Raw genomic sequence first — 18,612 nt, forward strand, 5'->3', positions numbered from 1 at the left:
GGGAAATTCTTGTGGTGGAAAATCCTGCATTAGGTTAAGAAAAAAATACAAACAATCACATGATGAAATTGCAGCGTTCGTTTTATTTAAAACCAAGAAAGAAGAGTAAATGATGCAAAAAAAAAAAACCTGAAAAAATTTAAATTGTGTTGACAGAACAATAAGTTAAATACAAGAGGAAAAAAGTACAAATTTGTTTTAAAGAAAAATATTAAACGATACATGAATTGCAAAAGTTTGTGAGTGACAAGTTACACCGTGTTAAAGCAATCCCAATGAAAGAAAAATATGTACAAGACCAAAGACAGGATGTGGTAGTGTTAGCTTTCACATAATTTAAACAAATGACAAGCAAAGACACTAAAACAAAGGCGTAACTACTGCAAAATTCACTCTTATTTGAAATGTGTGTGTGTGTGTGTGTGGGTGGGGGGGGGGGGAACTTTGCCAGAAACTTTTTAAAAATCAAGCAGATCATCACTCTTGTCCACCCATTCCACTGCACTACTCACAATAGGATAAGACTGATGGCCACAAACGGACATTGTTCTTTTCTTCTTCCAGGAAAGGAAATTCAGTGTCATCTTACTCATTTCTTCTCCCTCACCCCTCCTGACACTCTCTCTTGTCTCGTTAGAGGAAATGTAGGAATATATTTCATTTGCTTTATGACCCCTGCTCTAAGCAGACTCATGAACTCTTAGAAAGAAGGTGACAAAAACGATGCATATTTCTAACTTCCAAGCAGATTCTGTGGCTCCAAGAAAAACCGAAACAGCGGGTATTACTCCCACATGTTACAGGCGGTCGAGTCCCAGTTTACAAGCTTTTAATTTTATTTGAAGCCGTTTTCCATAGCTTTGTCTCTGGTCTCAAATGCACAAAGCCATATTTTTAAAAAAAAACTGTCAGGAGAAGGAGAGAGGATACTTGTGTCAGCCCAGGAAAGTTTTAAAAACACCCAGGGAGCTATTGTTTTTATGAATAGGAATGCTTCAGAGCGATGGCTGAAATTCCTCTCCCAGTCAGGTGCAAAAGAAAGAAAACATCCTCGGAATAATCTTTTTACTCTGCTCCATATGGCCTGACTCCCAGCATTAGGGCAAAGAGTTCAGTTGTCATAAGACTCAACTTCATTTTTTTTTTATGTCACACTCTGTAGTTGCTAAAAAATAATGCCAGGTTGTTAATCAAAATGTTTTAAACGGGTTTTCTTCCGCAGGGGTAATTATTTAGAAAACACAGCACCCTCTAAGGTCAATGGCAACCATGGCAAATATGTTTAAAAAGCTTTAAAAGAAATTATTCTTTCACTACAGTAGAAAAAAAAGAGAAACATCCTACATTCCAATACTTGCTTTGTGGGGCGAATAAATATAAGATATAACTGTATTTCACAAATTCCTCTGAGCCACAATTAGTATCCCCCCTACAATTCCCTATAAAATAAATGGAACACTAAGCTTTTAGTTGTAATTTACTTTTTTAAGATTAGTGTTGAAGGAACAAATAGTGTTGAATGTGGAGAAACCTGTCATTAGTTACTCATGATGTCCTGTAACCCTGGTATACAAAACTGTGGGACAAAAGGTCCCATTCAATTTTTCAAACTAGGAAAGACAAGTGACATGTGCTGATGTTTATTGGTCATGAAAGGCTACAAAAATAGCTACTTGTTTGATGTAACTTTCCATCAATATTATTGTACAGGGACAAATATTAGCAGGGATGCATGTATATATTTTTTAGCTTGTATGCATAAATGCTAGCCTAAAAAAATATAAATTTTCCCTCTAATACATCTAGTAGTACAAGAAAATCAAAAACCAAAACAAATTCACTTCAAAATAAATCACCCCCCCCCCCCCCCCAATGACCATGATATTCATAGACATGATTTGAGGATGTAAACTTCTGATGGGCACCTTGAACCATAGCTAAAAACTTTCAAACAACTACAACAGTGACAACAAAGGCTGGATTTGGGCCCATGTTTAATGTCACACCACATATCGAGGAGGAGGATGAATGTCATAAAGGCAAAAATCCCAAACTCTTTGTTGCAGAACAACTGCATTGTTTTCACTCTGATATTATGGCACTGCAGTAAAAAAAAAAAAAAAGTTAGCTTCAAACATCCTTACCAGAGGTGAAAATGACTGTGTAGAGCAGTGTAGTTCTATTCTGCATGCAGCGGCTTTCCCTACAAGGCGCATTCCGGTAAAACTGCTTCCCAAGTTTCTGAACCACATTAATGACATTGTGAGAGAACTGTGGTAAAGTGAATTATTAAGAGAAAAAAAAAACCTTAATTACAACACTGAAAAGTCTGCTAAGTGAAACGCCAGTAAGTTAGAAACAGCATGTGTACAATGTTTACCTGTAGCAGTGTTAAATGACAAAGTAACCCCATCCGCCAAAACTTAAACTACTAATCACTGCAAATTGAATTGAAGTAAAATTGGCAGATTGGTGTTAGAAAAGCAGAAAACATAATTTGTTTTTTCTTTTCATTTTTTGCAACGTGTACTTGTGAGTTTTCTAAATTACATTAAATGCTGGGCTACTGAACTGTCTGTGATCTCATATTAGCATTGTTCTCTGAGTATGGGCGTCACTAATTATGTTGTTTTCTTGGATTAGGTTCAAACCCAATAGATGAATGATGGCGGCTTTCAAATGAATGGTTTTTGGCGATTCGTCAGTCCCAGGCCTAAACCTGTCAACACATGTCAGTATGCTCTACATGCACAGCATTCATCAAACCTGTCAGTGTGAGAGTACTGATCTGGGATCACGAAAAATTCACACAACTCTCCCCCACCAAAGAAGGCAAAACTGATCCAACATCAGCAGTCCTACTCGACAGAGCCTGATCAGTGCTGGCTAGGTTGCTCAGTAGCCTCGTTCTATTATATTCTCTTTCCCATTTCTGTTACAAACAAAAGCCAGTCTCTTAATCTTAGACCAGCTCCACCTTGGAGTTGGGGTACACAGCCACGACGTCGTAGCCCTCGGGTGGCTGGACGCGAGCCTTGGCGTGGGTCTCGCAATACAGACTGTCCTCGATAAAGAAGTATCCTTTCTGCTTTAGGTTGATGCCGCAGTCATCACACATGAAGCAGTCTGGATGGTAGAGTTTGTCCCTGGCCTTTACGATGGTACCACTGTGCAAAAGTCAAGGGAAACAGATTGGGTTAGCATTATTTTATTTATTTTTTTCGTTCTGGAAATATTACATATTTTGCCTTTGCAATCCTTCCCTTTACATCAAAGAAACATAAAACAAGCAACTCATTTCTGAGCCGCATAATTTATTAAATCCAGACAAGTTTGTCACAGTGTCCAGTATCTGCCACTGTATGAAGACAAACTATGTTTTAATAGTAAATACAAAAGCTCTAAAAAGTTTACAAAACCCTATTACCAGATTTGTGTGATATATATATATATATATAACTAATAAAACATTTCAAAACCTTTTCCAAATATAATGAGAGATCTATTTTGCACCATTGAACTAAAGAAAATAAATTGGTTAATGGAGAAATTGAGAGAAAAAATAAAAAAAAGGTCAAATAACCTTGTTGCCTAAATGTGCACACCTTTAAACTAAAACTTGATTCATTTTAGCATTTAGTTCTGTTACGTTCACACCAGTCGGATTAACCTGAAATAAAGTACCACTGTTTTTCTTGAATTTTCTTCATTTCTATCCTTTTTATGTGGCCGCAGTTTGTATAGAGATTTTAAATTTATACAAAGGTATCAGTAAGGAGAAGTTTACAAAAGGTTTACCGTGTTATTTATTTACATTGGCTAAAGAAAGATAGTTATTAGTTATTAGAGACAACATTGGCATAACTTAATCTGGATCTTTCGCCAAAGAAGGCAGAAGCTTTGATGGGACTGTGGGAATATCTGTTTGTGGTGGTGTTTCAAATATTACAGCAACCTTTGGTATTGGCTTCATGTCTAGGCTAAGCAGAGGGAATACAAGAGAGAAGCCCTTTCTTTTAAGGAAAAACTCCAAACATGACAAAAAAAATCAAGCAACATCTTTTTGGAGTATTTGTTATAGTTTGAAGAAACAAAAATGTTTTTGAAAACAATTCCAAAAGTCACATTTGGTGCAAAAACAACACAGAGAATCAACAAAAAAAAAAGCACCATGCCCACTGTCAAGCACGGTGGTAGCAGAATCATGCAAATATCAGTCGGTTTCAAAACCAAAACCTTCGGGGCTCTATTAGAAAGCTGAATTTCAAGATAGATTTAATTTTTCAGCATCGCTGTGAGTCTAAGCGTGCATCACAAATATACTTAAGACTGGCTTGCTGAGAGGGAAAATTGGTTTCAGAATGGCCTAGTTAAAGCTCAGAACCAAATTTGACAGAAAATGACAGGACTAATATAAAGTTAAGATGTGGAATGCTGACGGACTTCTACCAAACAAGACTGAATGCTAAAATTAAATAAAATGTTATTCGACAAATTATTCATTTAAAGGTTTGCCTACTAATGTACCAGCAGAGTTAATGCACCCTTTTTTGTATTTTTGTCAGACAGATGTGTTTCTTTTTCCAGTGAATCACACAGGATTTCAATGTCACGTCATATGTGGAAACTGTTTTAAAATGATTTATCATGGTTCATTTTATCAGGGGTGTGTACCCTTTCGAGAGCCACTGTGTCTATGGGCGTGTGCTTATGTTTTGATAATTATGTACTTAAGCTAAAAAAAAAAAATACATTTTAGGTTTCAACCACCCTGAGTCTCATTATGTCTCGACCACACCTTTATTTATTTATTTAATTTAAAGTTTTTGAATATTACAGGGTTGCACTTTAGAAACACACGGAAATGCATAATTGGAGAGTGCTGCGATTCATGTGCAAACAAAAAAGTTTTTGCAAGTGTTTCAGAGACATGACCTCATCACAGGGACTAAGCATTAACACTTTAAAAGGTAATAAGTTATGATGAACTGCCTATTAGGGAAACAGTAGCTTATTCAAGCGATACCTATGCAAATCAGGGATAATCTTCCTTTATAGCCAGTTAAACCCTGTGCATATTTGAGTATATATCTCCGCACATGTCATATCTCAAAGGATACATTATGAGTGTGTTTATAAGTAGAAAGAACGCTGTTCATGTGCCTGGTAATTGGGTGCCGTGTTCTGTTTGCCTTGAAAGCCACAGCTTGGATCTATGGATGAGATTAAACCCAAAATACCCAGGCTTCAGTACAATACATCTGTGTGCATGTTATGCATTAAACTTCTAAAGGAACTTGTTTAAAACAGATGCAAGTAGGACAGTAACACTTTATGTGTGCAACTGGTATCCACATACTTAAGTTGTCAGATGTGTAAATCGTATGTTCATAACTGCAACCATCTCTGTTTTGTATACACAGTATATGGCAGCTGTATTGGATTTGGAGGCTGCCATTTATCAGAAAGTGAAGATTTTCCAAATCTCTAATCTCATTTCATTGAATGTTCATACAAACGTTTTTTTGATTGGAAATCCAAATTTAGAGCTCTAATCAAACACACCAAACCATATTCTGGTGGCTAGCTGTTAGCCAAGAACTCTGGAGTGGCCAACTTGTTTATGCGCTGCTCTAAGTAATATTTCTGTCACACTATTCGATGACAGATATATTACAGATGTGCCGCACTGCTGCGCAAGGACAGAGGCCTGTGTCTAACGGCACATAATGATAGAGAACGTCAACAAGGACATTAAGCCACGAGTGCGAAAGACCTTGGCTGTTCACTGAGTGCTTTATCCAACCCTACGAATGGAAAGCTTTGTGGAAGGAAAAAGTGTGGTATTCTAATTTAGTGAGATACGTCTGTATAGAGCATTAAACATTTAGACCAAGATGGTAAGGCGACCACTAAGTAAGGAAAAAGAATAAAAACACACGATGATGTCACAGCAAAAGTACCTTCTCCTGCCCTTTTGCCGGGACATACTGCCGAATACAAAATGTGGCCAAATTATATACAGCACACATTCTTTGGAAACGGGTCAAGACTTAATGTTTTACAAATTGCGCTTAATTCCCCTCCTGTTAGATGCACATAAAACGTGTTTTCGGACACGTTCAAAATAAGAAACAGGGTGACGGCAGGTCACGATTTCGTTTTATGGACCGCAGCGTGGCGATCATTAAATCAGAATCCTGCTTCTCTTTTTAACCACAATGAAACCACACATGGCAGGCTGTTTAATCTCTTGTCACAAAGCTCCACGCGAGCTACACAAAGCTGTAAAATGCTCCGAGGTCATAACAGGCTTTTTGTCCCTGTAAACCCCCACAATGTGTTCTTGTCAACCAGTAGTGTAAGCGTATGACATCATCGCCTACCTGTAGCAGCTTTTATGGTGGGGGGGGGGCGACTGGTGCTGGTGGTTACAGACTCTGTGTGTGTGTGTGTGTGTGTGTGTGTGTGTGTGTGTGTGTGTGTGTGTGTGTGTGTGTGTGTGTGTGTATAGGTTTACGCATCTACATGTAAGCATGCGGCTTTGTGGTATCGAGTGCATGGGAAAGGGTGTGGAAGTGTGGCTTTTATTAATCATTACAATGAGCCTTCTGAGAAACGATGGCCTGTTGGTGCAGGTCGACTGGTGTGAATTAACCTCTCTGATTCCAGCCAGACTCAAACCTTGACTCACCTAGCATAGTTTGGGTCTTAAAACTTTATGACCACAGGCGACGTGACAAAACAGGCAGTAGATATATGTTTTCCAGATGCTGTTTAAGCATTTTTTTCGGCAGTTAGAGTCTTATATCTAAACCAGGATATTCCTTATAGATTTTCTTTTTTTTTTACTGTTGAGCTTTTAAAGATGTTGAGTTGGTAAAATATCTGTTCAACACAGCATCATACCATATCTTTGCCATTTTTTGGGGTACTATTTTCTGTACGATACTTACACAATACCATTACAGCAGCGTGTGCACTGGGGTAGCTTCTGCAGACCAGACATGGGAGTGGGAATCGGACTTGCCAGTTTCTGTATCGGAGACCTGACCGGAGACCTTAGGCTTCTCATCCGTTCTGTTGGTGACACACCTGTGGGCAACAAAACAATAAAAATCAAATATAACTTTGAACTGATGCCAAAATATTCTGACTGCAGACAAGCAAGCCATCCACCATACACATGGAACATTTGTCTGAGAAAATAAAATCAACACTTTCTCCGTTGGCCTGTGGTAAATATTTGCCCCACACACATGTTGTGTTTAGTTTTCTTCAGGCACTTTACTAGTAAACAAATTCCTGATTGCGCTATTTTTATCGCCGAGGCAAATGGCGCTCACACCTTCATAGGAATGTGTTTCTCTGCACACTTGTGCTGGAAGGAAATTTCCTTTCGTTTCTGCTAAAGACCTGAAAATGGTGACAATTAGCTTTGTGTAAAGGCTGAGCAATTAGAGGTATTACTCATGCTGTCAGGTAATAAATAACCACCGAATATGAGTAAACTACTGTTAGCAGAGCAGGGTATCGTTCTCTTTATATCTTTATATAGTTGCTACAAATGAAACGTGGTCCCCCATTTTTTGCCTGTGGGGTTGATTGCATTTACACTAATATAAACTTGGACACAGATGAGGTATGCAAGGTGATAAAGTATGATTAGGGTGTCACGTATCACTGCTTCAGTACCCAAAATCAATTCATTACAGTCTTCACAAGATAAGTGATAAATGCATTAAACTAAAAGATGTTTCTATTGTGCAGCAATGCTACTTTTAGGTGTTTTGTGAAGGAAAAAAAAAACCTAGTTCATCCTTATACGCTGCGGACTACATCAAACACTATTAACCCGACAAATGGTTAATAGTGTTTGATGCAACTTAATGGCCAGAATACGGTCTAAATGCAAAGAAACATACTAAAAAATTCCAATCATCAAAGCTTATATATTTACTATCTTGGGGACTTAATTGGTCTGTATACCACACAGTGAACATCAGAGACTGTAGCTGTCAAAAAAAAAAAAAATCATGTTTAAATGTTATTTTATCTATTTGCTTCAAGATAACATTTTCTGTTGTTTGCAGATCTTATAATGATCCCTTATGATAAGGGCTTAACATCAGAAAAAAAAATCCTTGATATTTTCTAAGATATTGTGACAAATGGACAAACAGACTAAGCTATCATCCACATAAGAACATTTAATTTACATTTTCATCTGCCGACGTTGCAAAAACGCATAAGGGACCCTAAAAGAAGATGTGTGGGAGTGTTTAGAAAGGGAAAAAGAATCCATGTTAAAGAGTTATTTGGTTGAGAGGAGTTGTACTTCAAACGCATCTTTCAGGTTAAAAATAAAGCCAGAGTTTTGGAAAATATCGTGTTTTGTTTAAAACAAACTACTCAAATATTAATGATGGTTAAACAATAAAGCCATACAATTCTTTAGAAAAATTTAAGGAAACTTTTTGTTTTACTCCTTGGCAGGTCGAAACATGAGACCAGAATGACGGCATGTTGTAGACAGCGTGGGCTACTGCAAGCTTAGGCACAGCACTAAGCTCCTTTTCACAACAGAATAAAAGGAAAGTGTTGAAATATAAATACGCACTACTTGTTCTTCACTTTCTTCTTAACCTTATACGTCAGAGTCATGAATTTTCCTTTTCTTCCTCTCTCTACGCTTTGTCCTCTCCATGACTTTCCTGTGTAGCCTATTCAAGTTTATCCAGTGGCATTTCCTGGTAAGAACTCTTCAGTCATCTTAGCAAAGCTGACAGATAAAGAGAAAATATCCCGAGCTGCAGAATCCACAATTTTATCATTTCGCCCTCATGTTAGAGTCACATGAGTTGCGATGACATTTATCTTACTGCCAAAAGCAGCTGGAGCCAGCTTTTTCCCACATTTCTGTTAACTTCAAGTCAAAATCTCGTTACAATCCATTTAGGTAATGACGCATAAGTGATAGGGGTCAGTAATCATGGCGGTGGCAGAGACGGGTTCCCACAGATGCCGAGTTTTATGAAGAGCCGTCAGCTTAGATCATCAGGTGTTTAGTTATGCCTGCTTAAAGGGTATGAAAGCGGTGTGCTTACTGCTGGATGTCTGATTCACTTCGGTAGTTGAAAGTGCAGTAAGGCAGATCAGAGGAGCTCGTGCCTAAACTGAAGTATGACCCCCGCTTTACTCATGATGTGCCAACAGAGGTTATTCAGTCCAACAAGGCCGGCATGACAGCCACTAACCACAGCATCTGGAACCAGCCTTAAAGCACCTTTTATCCCTCCTTAACAGCAGACATGACTACACTACGCTGCATTAACAACCTTAGTCATCATATGTGGCTTAATATCTCAACTACGTAATGAGGAACTGTAATGGAAAAAAAAAAAAAAATCAATGTGCTGCATAACTCCAGTGTGACTTTCTACCAATTAGGCTGACTAATAAATGGTTTCTAACCACACTCAAGTGTAGCAAGCACAATGAATGAGGGCTCGTTTAGTCTCGCTTGAGTTATAAATCTTCAGATGGAGAAAGCGCATAAAGTAACTAAGCAGTTTTTTTTTTTTATAAAACCCGTTTCACAGACACTAAGTCACAAAGCGCTGTACAACATAAATCACATTTAAGTTAGTGTAAAAACAAGGATAAAAAAGCATAATAAAATCATGACATAAAAGTCTGGTAGAACAAAACGGTTTTCTGTTGGTTTTTCAAAGCGTCCACAGAGACAAACTCTTCCCCATTTGAGTCACAGACTGAAAGTATTTAGCCTTGTACAAGAAACAACCAGAAGACTTTGAGCTTGGAATGGAAGATTTTGAACAATAGAAGTCAGGTTACAGTCCAACAGAATATCTATCTGACTTTCTTTGGTTGCAACATACACTTTGCAACATACACTTTGCAACATACACTTTGCAACATACACTTTGCTTGCAACAAATTTGCTTGTCACTTTCTGTAACACTAACATCACATGCTTTGACCTTTACCAAAGCTTAGCAATATCAACCAAACACTCATGTGAGACAATCAAATACAGGACTCCAACATTAGCCACAATGAAGACGTTTGGAAGCCAGGCCTGGTTTGCCCGTTTGAACACCCCAACCACCTTTCAACTACATTTAAGCCCCTTTCACACATTACTCCCGGTAATTTACTGGGACCACATTTCCCAGTCGAACAAGATTTAGCAGCTTTCACACACGCAAATTAGGCAACATTCACACTGCAGGGAAATGCCACCCAAATCCAATCTTTTTCATGGCAGTGTGAAGGCCTAATTTGGATCTTTTCACCCCCCCAAAAAATCTGATTTGGATATGTATTGGATGTTTTTCAAAGTGTCCACAGTCTGAATGGTCAAGTCTCATTTTATCCATCTTTTACAGTTAGCGCTCCATAAAATACCACTTATTACCTTAATTTAACTTGCTATGATGTCTTAATACTGTTGGCTCCCATTGCTCAGCAGCTATCTACTAATAACAAAGAGAGACACTGGCCGTTTTTAGATATTTTTGAGTTTTTGTTTTTACCAAAACTTTATTGAACTCTTCTAGAAACAATTACATTCACTATGACTTCTGTAAACAGTGTACTGCTGTGTGACGTCTCCGTCTGTCATCTGCGCATGTGGGTCGCTTTGCGGTCTTGAACCATTTAGACAGAAGTATGATGCAAGTCACATTTAATAGTATGAATGGCCACCTCAAAAAAATCTGACATCAGTGAAAAAATCAGAATTGAGCATCAAGACCTGCAGTGTGAATGTAGCCTTGGCCTTAGCCTGGCAACGGTGGAATAGATATACCTATTAGCAGGTGGCAGTAATGCAATGGCTATAGCTTTAACTGATCAAGTCAACCTCTAAAGAAGAAAGAATTACGAATGTCTTACGTAATCATGCCTTACCCAGGAATGTAAATTAAGTAAATTACCGTTTTGTGGTACTATGTCTGTTTGTAATATTGGTAATATGCTGGATTGGTTTTACCCCGTAAATAGATATTTTCTGGCTTTTGGTGTTACTCTGTAGCTGTATTAAAATGAGACCCAAATAATCTTAATACCCTTACCATAGTTAGATTTAAAATTATATTTACTCAACAAAAAAGGCATCCATCAAAAGATAATGGAGGAGAATAGTAAGCAATGAAATAATGCATTATTCATACCCTTGTTACAGCCATAAAATTATTCTTATAATTGTTGACCTGTTTTTTTGCATGTACTTTGACAAATTATGAGCTCAAAGTCTTTAAGGCTGGAAGGGCTCCTTGGCATCACCCTAATCTTTAGATCTCCTCACAGAATCTCTATCAGAGTCTCTATCAGGATGAAGAGTGGGCCACTCCTAAACATTAATATTACTTACAGTCAGAATACACATGTTGGTAAAATGAAAGCATTCCTTTGAACCTAAATATGTCAGGGATATAAATAATCTTGGGCTTAAGTATACACTATAAATAGTTCTAATTAAATTGGTCTAAACTTAAGAGTTATTGCGTTCCTTCTAAATAGATAAGTTAGTGTATTGCTATAACAGTAAAGGCCATTTGTAAAAAAACTTCTATTAAATACGCAGAAACATATCAGTTCACATTATTTCCTAAAATGTTACAGAAAATGAAGACGTAGCTGCAAAAAGACAGTTATGTCAACTAAACCCCTGTGCATGACATTTGTAGAAGACTGGTAGAAACCAGGGATCGTTAATCACACATCCTGTGAGTCCTCCTCTATTTATTTTATCTTTTCGAGATATACATTTTTGTGAGTTTCTTCTTGCTCGCAGACAGCCTTGATCTATCTTCTTACAGTAACAATCCCGCGTTGCCTGTAACAACCCCACTTACAGAAGGAATGTCTATTATAACAGCCACTACACCTATATTTCTATCAAACCAGGTTAGAGCCTGTGGAATTTCGGGTTAACTGACACTCTTGTTTACTTTAACTTTAAAAGCCCCTTAAAGACAACATGACCTCTGCAGGAGCTTACGCCTTGAGACGTCGACCAACTAAAGAGATTTAAAGACCTGACAATGAAGCATGCATTTAGGAGAATGGCGATGTGGGTCAAACGAGAGTGTAAAAATGTCCTAGTGACTTGTTTCTTCAGTGGGGGGGGGGGACCTTTTAAATCTAACAAAGACATGTGCAACATCAATGGCTAGATTGCAGATACTCACACAGATTGAAAGACAAAGAAACCAACAAAGATATGAGCAGCTTTTAAAAGAGTCCCTGTGTAAACTTGAAGCATCTTACTGTTTCAACAAGGGCTTTAACTGTCAATCAAGCCTTCAGTCGCCACAGCTGGAAGACCACTGACACCAGACAAGAGACCCGGCTTTTAATCTCTAAAGTCCATCAGCGGTATTAGTTTCCCTCTGCCTCCAGTTGCTTTCATCTGTCGTTAGCATCTGCCTCCTTCTTCAGCTCTTCTTCTTCTGCTCCTCTAAGTGTTATGAGGGCTGATAAATTAAAGAAGCTGTGCGGTTGGACTTTGCTCCGGGGCTCACTGCAGGAACACTTTGTTTTGCTTCTGGTGCTGTTAATTATCCTGTCAACTCTCACTTCAAAGGTATAGCCTAAAATGTTGTGACATTATCTAATACAGAGAGGGGGGGGGGGGGACAGAAAGATTGCTTCACACTAAACCTGTGAGAAACAGACTTTTGAAAAAAAAAATTGAAGTTGCATAATGTCTGTGATATTTGGGGGAAAATGACAGTATAAACAAGGTTTTCAGTATAAAAATGTAATTCTCACCAATTGTCTTTGTTTCATGGAAGGGGGGGGGGGGTTGTCTTACAATATTTAAATGCTTTCCTTATAAACCACGAAAAGGAATCTATAATTTGCATGCATTAAACCCAAATATATTGTCTGTGGTATAAAAGTTCACCTTTCCATTATATAATTTGGTTTATTTGTTTTACATACATGTATGAATACATTTGTACCGTATTTTTCAGATTATAAGGCACATTTTAAATCCTTATATATAATTACCGTACTTGTGCTTACTGACCGATTTTATGTGGTGCAATGCGCTCAGAAATCTGTCAAAATGTGTAAGTATGACTTTGGTCAGCATCGAAGCCGCTCCGCTCAATGGATATTCGGAGCATTACGGTACACTGTGTCACTACCTGATCGTACCCCTGAGCTGTCTGAAAGACCTGACTGTAATGTCTAAAATAGAAGTGCATTCATGTAAGGAAGCCCGCGCCCAGAGTACACGCTTGCAACAATAAACCAAGTAAGTTAATTCAATATAAACGTTACATTTATTTTGGCCTTATGTTAGAAACAGGGCAGTGTAGGCCAACTGCTCTGTCCTCCCAACAGAGAAGGATAGCTCTCCCTCTCAGGACAGAGCTGTGTGAGGTGACCAGATTTGATTTCTCTAATGAAAACTGGGGACATCTCTGATTTTGTTAAACACAGAATCTCTGCCTGGGGGTTGGTTTGTTTTGTCTGAACTGACAAAAGGGGGGAGTGGTATTACACACTTGGGAGGAATATGTAATTCGCCTTATAATCCGGTGCGCCTTATGGTCCGAAAAATACGGTATTTGTTTTTTTTTCTATATTATTTAATTAACCACAAATTAGAATGTGTTTCATGCTTGCTCGGTATGAGGGATTGCTGCAAAGCCATGGATAATGCAGACGACTCTCCCTGTGGCTCTATGCTTCTCCAGGAGGAGTGAATGCTGCTTGTCAACACTTACCTTAGAGAGGATATGTTTTGACCGATCTGTATAATCTGACCCAATCTGTACAATATGATTGAAATTTGACTTTGGAAAGTGCCTTGAGATGACGTTTCATGAATTGGCGCTATATAAATAAAACTAAATTGAATTGAAATAGAAAAATAAATGATTTTCTGTTGCAGGCTGCAAAAATGAAGTTCAAAATTAAAAAAAACAATCTGAGGCCAAATGGTAGGTTTTTGGTGTATGCTTTACAAATTCTCATCTTTGAGACTAACCAGAAGGTTTTTGTAATCTTGTATGTCTGAAAATATAGAAACATTACATTTATTTGGCAATTGAAAGTTTAATTGGTGGAGTTCAATATTGTAAAACTCCATTGAATATAACTATGGTAAAAAAATAAAATAAAATCTGCCTGTGTTAGTCTGCCATTAACAGCTACAGATTTTTGTTATTGATGTATAAATACACTCTGGATTAAACACACCAAACTCCTGTCTCATAATTACCTCCCACACTTCCTAACTTTTGTCCAGCTTCAGTGGTAAACATGGGCCATGAAAAGAAGGTTTTAGTTCCAGGGATTAACCTTCTTCTGCTGCTGTCAGCATCACATGACTCCTCCTCAAATGCAGGAATGCCAAGTAGTCGGACAGGAAAGCCGTATTTCTCCCTTTTATTGTCTTCGGTGAAGTTGTTTTTGCAGTAAATTGTCTTATCAAAACTTCCCTCCCAAGCATTTTCATCTATGCAACAGCTATTTGAAAGCACTTAATCTCTCTCTTTCCTTTTGTCTTTGCTTTTCTTTCGCTTCTTCTCTCTCTGTCTCGCTCTCTTCCTATCCGTCTTTTAACTTGGTTGTCTGTGTTTTTCTATAAAAGGAAAACTATGCCACTCAGATAGAGGAGCTTCGAACTGTCAGAGAGGCTGCCTGAGCGAGAACCACGAGCCCCGGCTGCAAAGCAGGAACTATTTATTCCCAAACGTCTTGTGTTTATGTGTACTGCTTTGGAAAAAATTATTGATGTATGTGTGCCTAACAGAAGGCTTATTTTATACCTACTTTGTGTTTGGACAAAACTGTATTATGATAGCTGATAACATTATTTGGCTGAAAAAAACTTTTTTAATAAAGCCCCAAATTAAAATGTACTACTATGACCTCATGACATTCTAAACCACTTTCTGATGCTATTATGGAGAAGGTAAATAACTGACAAGTACTACAATTGAGCTGCATTTTGTCATCCTACAATCTTCCATAACTAACATAAGACTTTCCAAATGTTCAGTTAATGCTGATCTTTTGGTAAAGGCAGCACTGGAGCCATGGCTGTTGGTTGCTCTACAATAAAAAACAAACACATTATTTCCTACCTCCATCCTCAGCATCCAGGATCTCCTGGAGGTATTTGAAGGAGCCAGACTGTTTGGGTGCAGAGACAGGCTCTTCATAGTCCTGGAGCATCTTGTAGACATCTGACTGGGGGTCGAAACCATTACGGCTCACTGGGGACTGTGGAGGAGGCTCTGGACTGAAAACCACAAAAGAAGCGCGGCTCAGTAAAAGTTTTTGCAAAGCAATGGCCAGATGATCAAGAGATGGGTAAAGAATGACGTATGTTTCGCAATAAGTAAAGAGAAGAGAATTAAATCTCGAGAGCGTCCTGTTTAACTTCACTGATTGTGCAGCATTCATGAAAATGAACAAATTCCAATGTTTGTCAAGTAAATGGCATCGTCTTAAAAGAAGATCGTCATTTTGTATTGCAGATCCTACAGTGGTTTTCTTTAGATGCAGCAGTTTCCTCTAATGGTCGGCATATAGCTGATGCAGGCAACATTCACTGTAGAACCCATAGTAGGATAAAATGGGTATAGATGGCAGTTTGGTGAAACTGGTCAGTGATGCACCAATTAACTGTCCAATTTACCAAAAGCTGAAAAACGTTGTAGTTTCTTTCCTTTTCCTTAAATCCATCAAAACTGCACACTCATGTATATATATATATATATATATATATATATATATATATATATATATATATATATATATATATATATATATATATATATATGTTGCTTCTTCGTTAATGCTTGACTTTTCTTAGCTTTTCCAGGCTATATCTATCTATCTATCTATCTATCTATCTATCTATCTATCTATCTATCTATCTATCTATCTATCTATCTATCTATCTATCTATCTATCTATCTATCTATCTATCTATCTATCTATCTATCTATCTATCTATCTATCATTTATATATATATATATATATTTTAACAGCTGTCACAGAGGGGTTGAAATGTAATAAAATCAGGTATGAAAATATTTTTTATCTCTTAAATCTGTTTTAATTATAAAACAAACAACAAAATCATTGTCAACAAAAAGTAGACAAAAAGATAAAAATCACTATTTTATATTGTTAAATTGTGCCCCCTCACCAGAATGTACGAACCAACAGGAGAGGTGTTTGGTTTACACTCTAGATGTGACTCCATAAACACTAAATCTTAACCCCAACAGCTCCGTGCCATGCCTGTGCTTGCTCATTCATCCAGTAGATTACTCCCAGACCTCACAGGCCAGATTTAAAGCTCCAAACTTCAGCAAGATGAAGACTGGTGCTGCTGACAGATGTGTTCAAATCCAAGCACACTTAACAGCACGCTTGTCTCCAGACTCCTATTCAGCAGCGTGAGTATGTTTATACAATAGGGGGGGAAAAAACCTGAGCTACGTTAGAAGTGAAGCTGAGTGTTGGAGAAAAGTGACAGTAATAAGCTAAATTGGAGGAGGAGATTGAAAGAAGTCAATCGATACCTTTAAAATTGTTTTAAACAATGTATTTTCCATTGCGGTTCAGGGTAGAGACCTGGATAGGAGTTAACAGTCTAGTCAATGGGAACTGTGCAAGTTCTGCAGAGGATTTTCACCAGGAGACAGAGGACACACGTTTATGGTCCGCTGGAGGAAACGCATGACAGCAAATAGCTTTTCCAGGCTATCGGGGGGGCTATTCACTCAGGTGTGTCGAAGAACATCCAAGTGCGTCTGCGTTAGGATTCAGACAACTACATCTGCCGCGTGTGACATACCGCAACTCTGTTTTTAAATAAAGTCATTCCTTGAGCAGTCTAACAACAGAAAGCCTGATGGATTTCAGAGGCAGTTCCTGGAGACATTGACTTATTTCCTTGTGTGGTTTTCTCACAGCCATGGTGTGCAATGAGGCTAATCTGGAAAATCTCACAGAGAGATATTCTGAAAGCCAACAAGCCTTAACAGCTTGCACGGACACGGTTCACTGTTCTCCGTTCTTACAGGTTAGAGCATGAAGAAAAAAAAAAACATAGATCTCTTTGTTCTTTCCTTAATCTGGGATTTATATGGAATAAACGCAGTAAACGGGGGCTTATTTTGATGACAGGTCCGCAGGAAAGCCCAAAACGACAAAAGAAAAACTAAAAACAGCAAAAATGAAGCGTAAATTAGGACACTGAAACACCAAAAGCTTCACACAACTAATCCACGTGAGCTTTTGATCGACTAAATTGTGGTTAACGTCTATTGTCTCACCTGTGTGTGGCGCTGAGGCTGAGACCCCCCATCTTGCCCGGCAGGGATCTGTCGCCGTTGCTACCATTGTGAGCATAAAGCCCTGACGGGTTGTTGTACTGAGCATGCCCAGTTCCATTCCCATATCCGTAGCTGTGACCGTTGTTAGGTCTGGTGTGTCCATTATTCATGTGAGTGGGCTGCGGAGCAAGAGGGGACTGCGGCTCAGAGGCGTACGAAGGTTTACGACCGTAACTGCCGGAGCCGCTGGTGATGGGACGGAAATTCTGTAAAGACAGAAGAGGAACAGGAAGAAAAGGCATGTCAAAAGGGGTTTCTCATATTTTGAATGTAATATATATATATATTTTAAAGGTAGAAAAAGAAACAAAAATAAGTCAATCATCAGCGGTTTATCCACATGCTACTATGTGGAAAAATTCCTTGAAGCACTCTCTTGAAGCCACATTTATTTCAAAGTTGCTTTACAGATGTGAACCGTACACCTCTAGGGTCATCGGGGACCAGAACTAAACATGGTGGAGTCAGAGTTTAGTTTTACGCTACTTAGATCTGGAAGCAACACCGTAAAACCCAGAGATGGTTAGAAACCGTTGGCTCCTTTACACTGCAAATGAAAACACAACTACGTACTGCAGCTTTGCAACCTTGCCTGCGAGCTGAATTCTGGCGGTTTCGTGCGCCCACAAGAATCCGTCTTGTCCCACTCCCGCCTCAACCGTTCGAGCAGAGACCCAGCACGAGATCGGCCAGTCACGTTGCAGTACGATGGTTTAAGGCGGGACGTGCAGCTATGACGAAAGCAAGAGGTGGCGAGCCCATAGCCGAACCAAAATAAACATGGCAGCGCAGGAGGACGCACGTGTAGCAACTGTTATCACATCTGTTCAGTCAGAATCCACAATTTCATTTTTGAAAGAACAGCAAGAAGCGCCTTGATCACCATGACTCATTGTGGTTTCTCATGGCGCCTGCTGCCACGAGAAACTACATTTTCATTTCATACCATTTATTGGCTAAAACTAAACTTTGGTAGGTGGGCACTAGGAGTCGCTTGACCCAATCAGCTCAGAAAGTTCTGCTGAATGTCCCTCTGAACGGATTCAATTTGAACAGGCCCAGATTAATAATGTGTAGAACTGTATATTATCAATCTGGCTTGGCACATTACCATTGACCTTAATTGCAGTGTTGCAATAAAGGTCAAACATCAGTTTATCAATTCGTTTGTATCATATCTTGCCTCTTTCTTTGTTAAAATGTGCATTT

The 18,612-nt window shown here is 38.5% G+C and overlaps 1 protein-coding gene across 1 annotated transcript in view; it reads right to left on the reverse strand.

The window, feature by feature from the left end:
- Positions 1-900: 900 nt before the first annotated feature.
- pdlim4 (PDZ and LIM domain 4) overlaps positions 901-18,612 on the reverse strand; it is a 60,000-nt gene continuing 42,288 nt past the window's right edge. Inside the window, exons 4-7 of the mRNA XM_012852982.3 lie at positions 17,344-17,609; positions 15,135-15,292; positions 6,957-7,095; positions 901-3,167 (exon numbers count right to left, since the gene is read on the reverse strand). Of these exons, the coding sequence (XP_012708436.2) occupies positions 2,963-3,167; positions 6,957-7,095; positions 15,135-15,292; positions 17,344-17,609 (768 nt within the window). The 3' untranslated portion in view covers positions 901-2,962. The remainder of the gene's footprint in view (positions 3,168-6,956; positions 7,096-15,134; positions 15,293-17,343; positions 17,610-18,612) is intronic.

Source organism: Fundulus heteroclitus, unplaced genomic scaffold, assembly GCF_011125445.2.
Source record: "Fundulus heteroclitus isolate FHET01 unplaced genomic scaffold, MU-UCD_Fhet_4.1 scaffold_270, whole genome shotgun sequence".
Classification (NCBI taxonomy): domain Eukaryota; kingdom Metazoa; phylum Chordata; class Actinopteri; order Cyprinodontiformes; family Fundulidae; genus Fundulus; species Fundulus heteroclitus.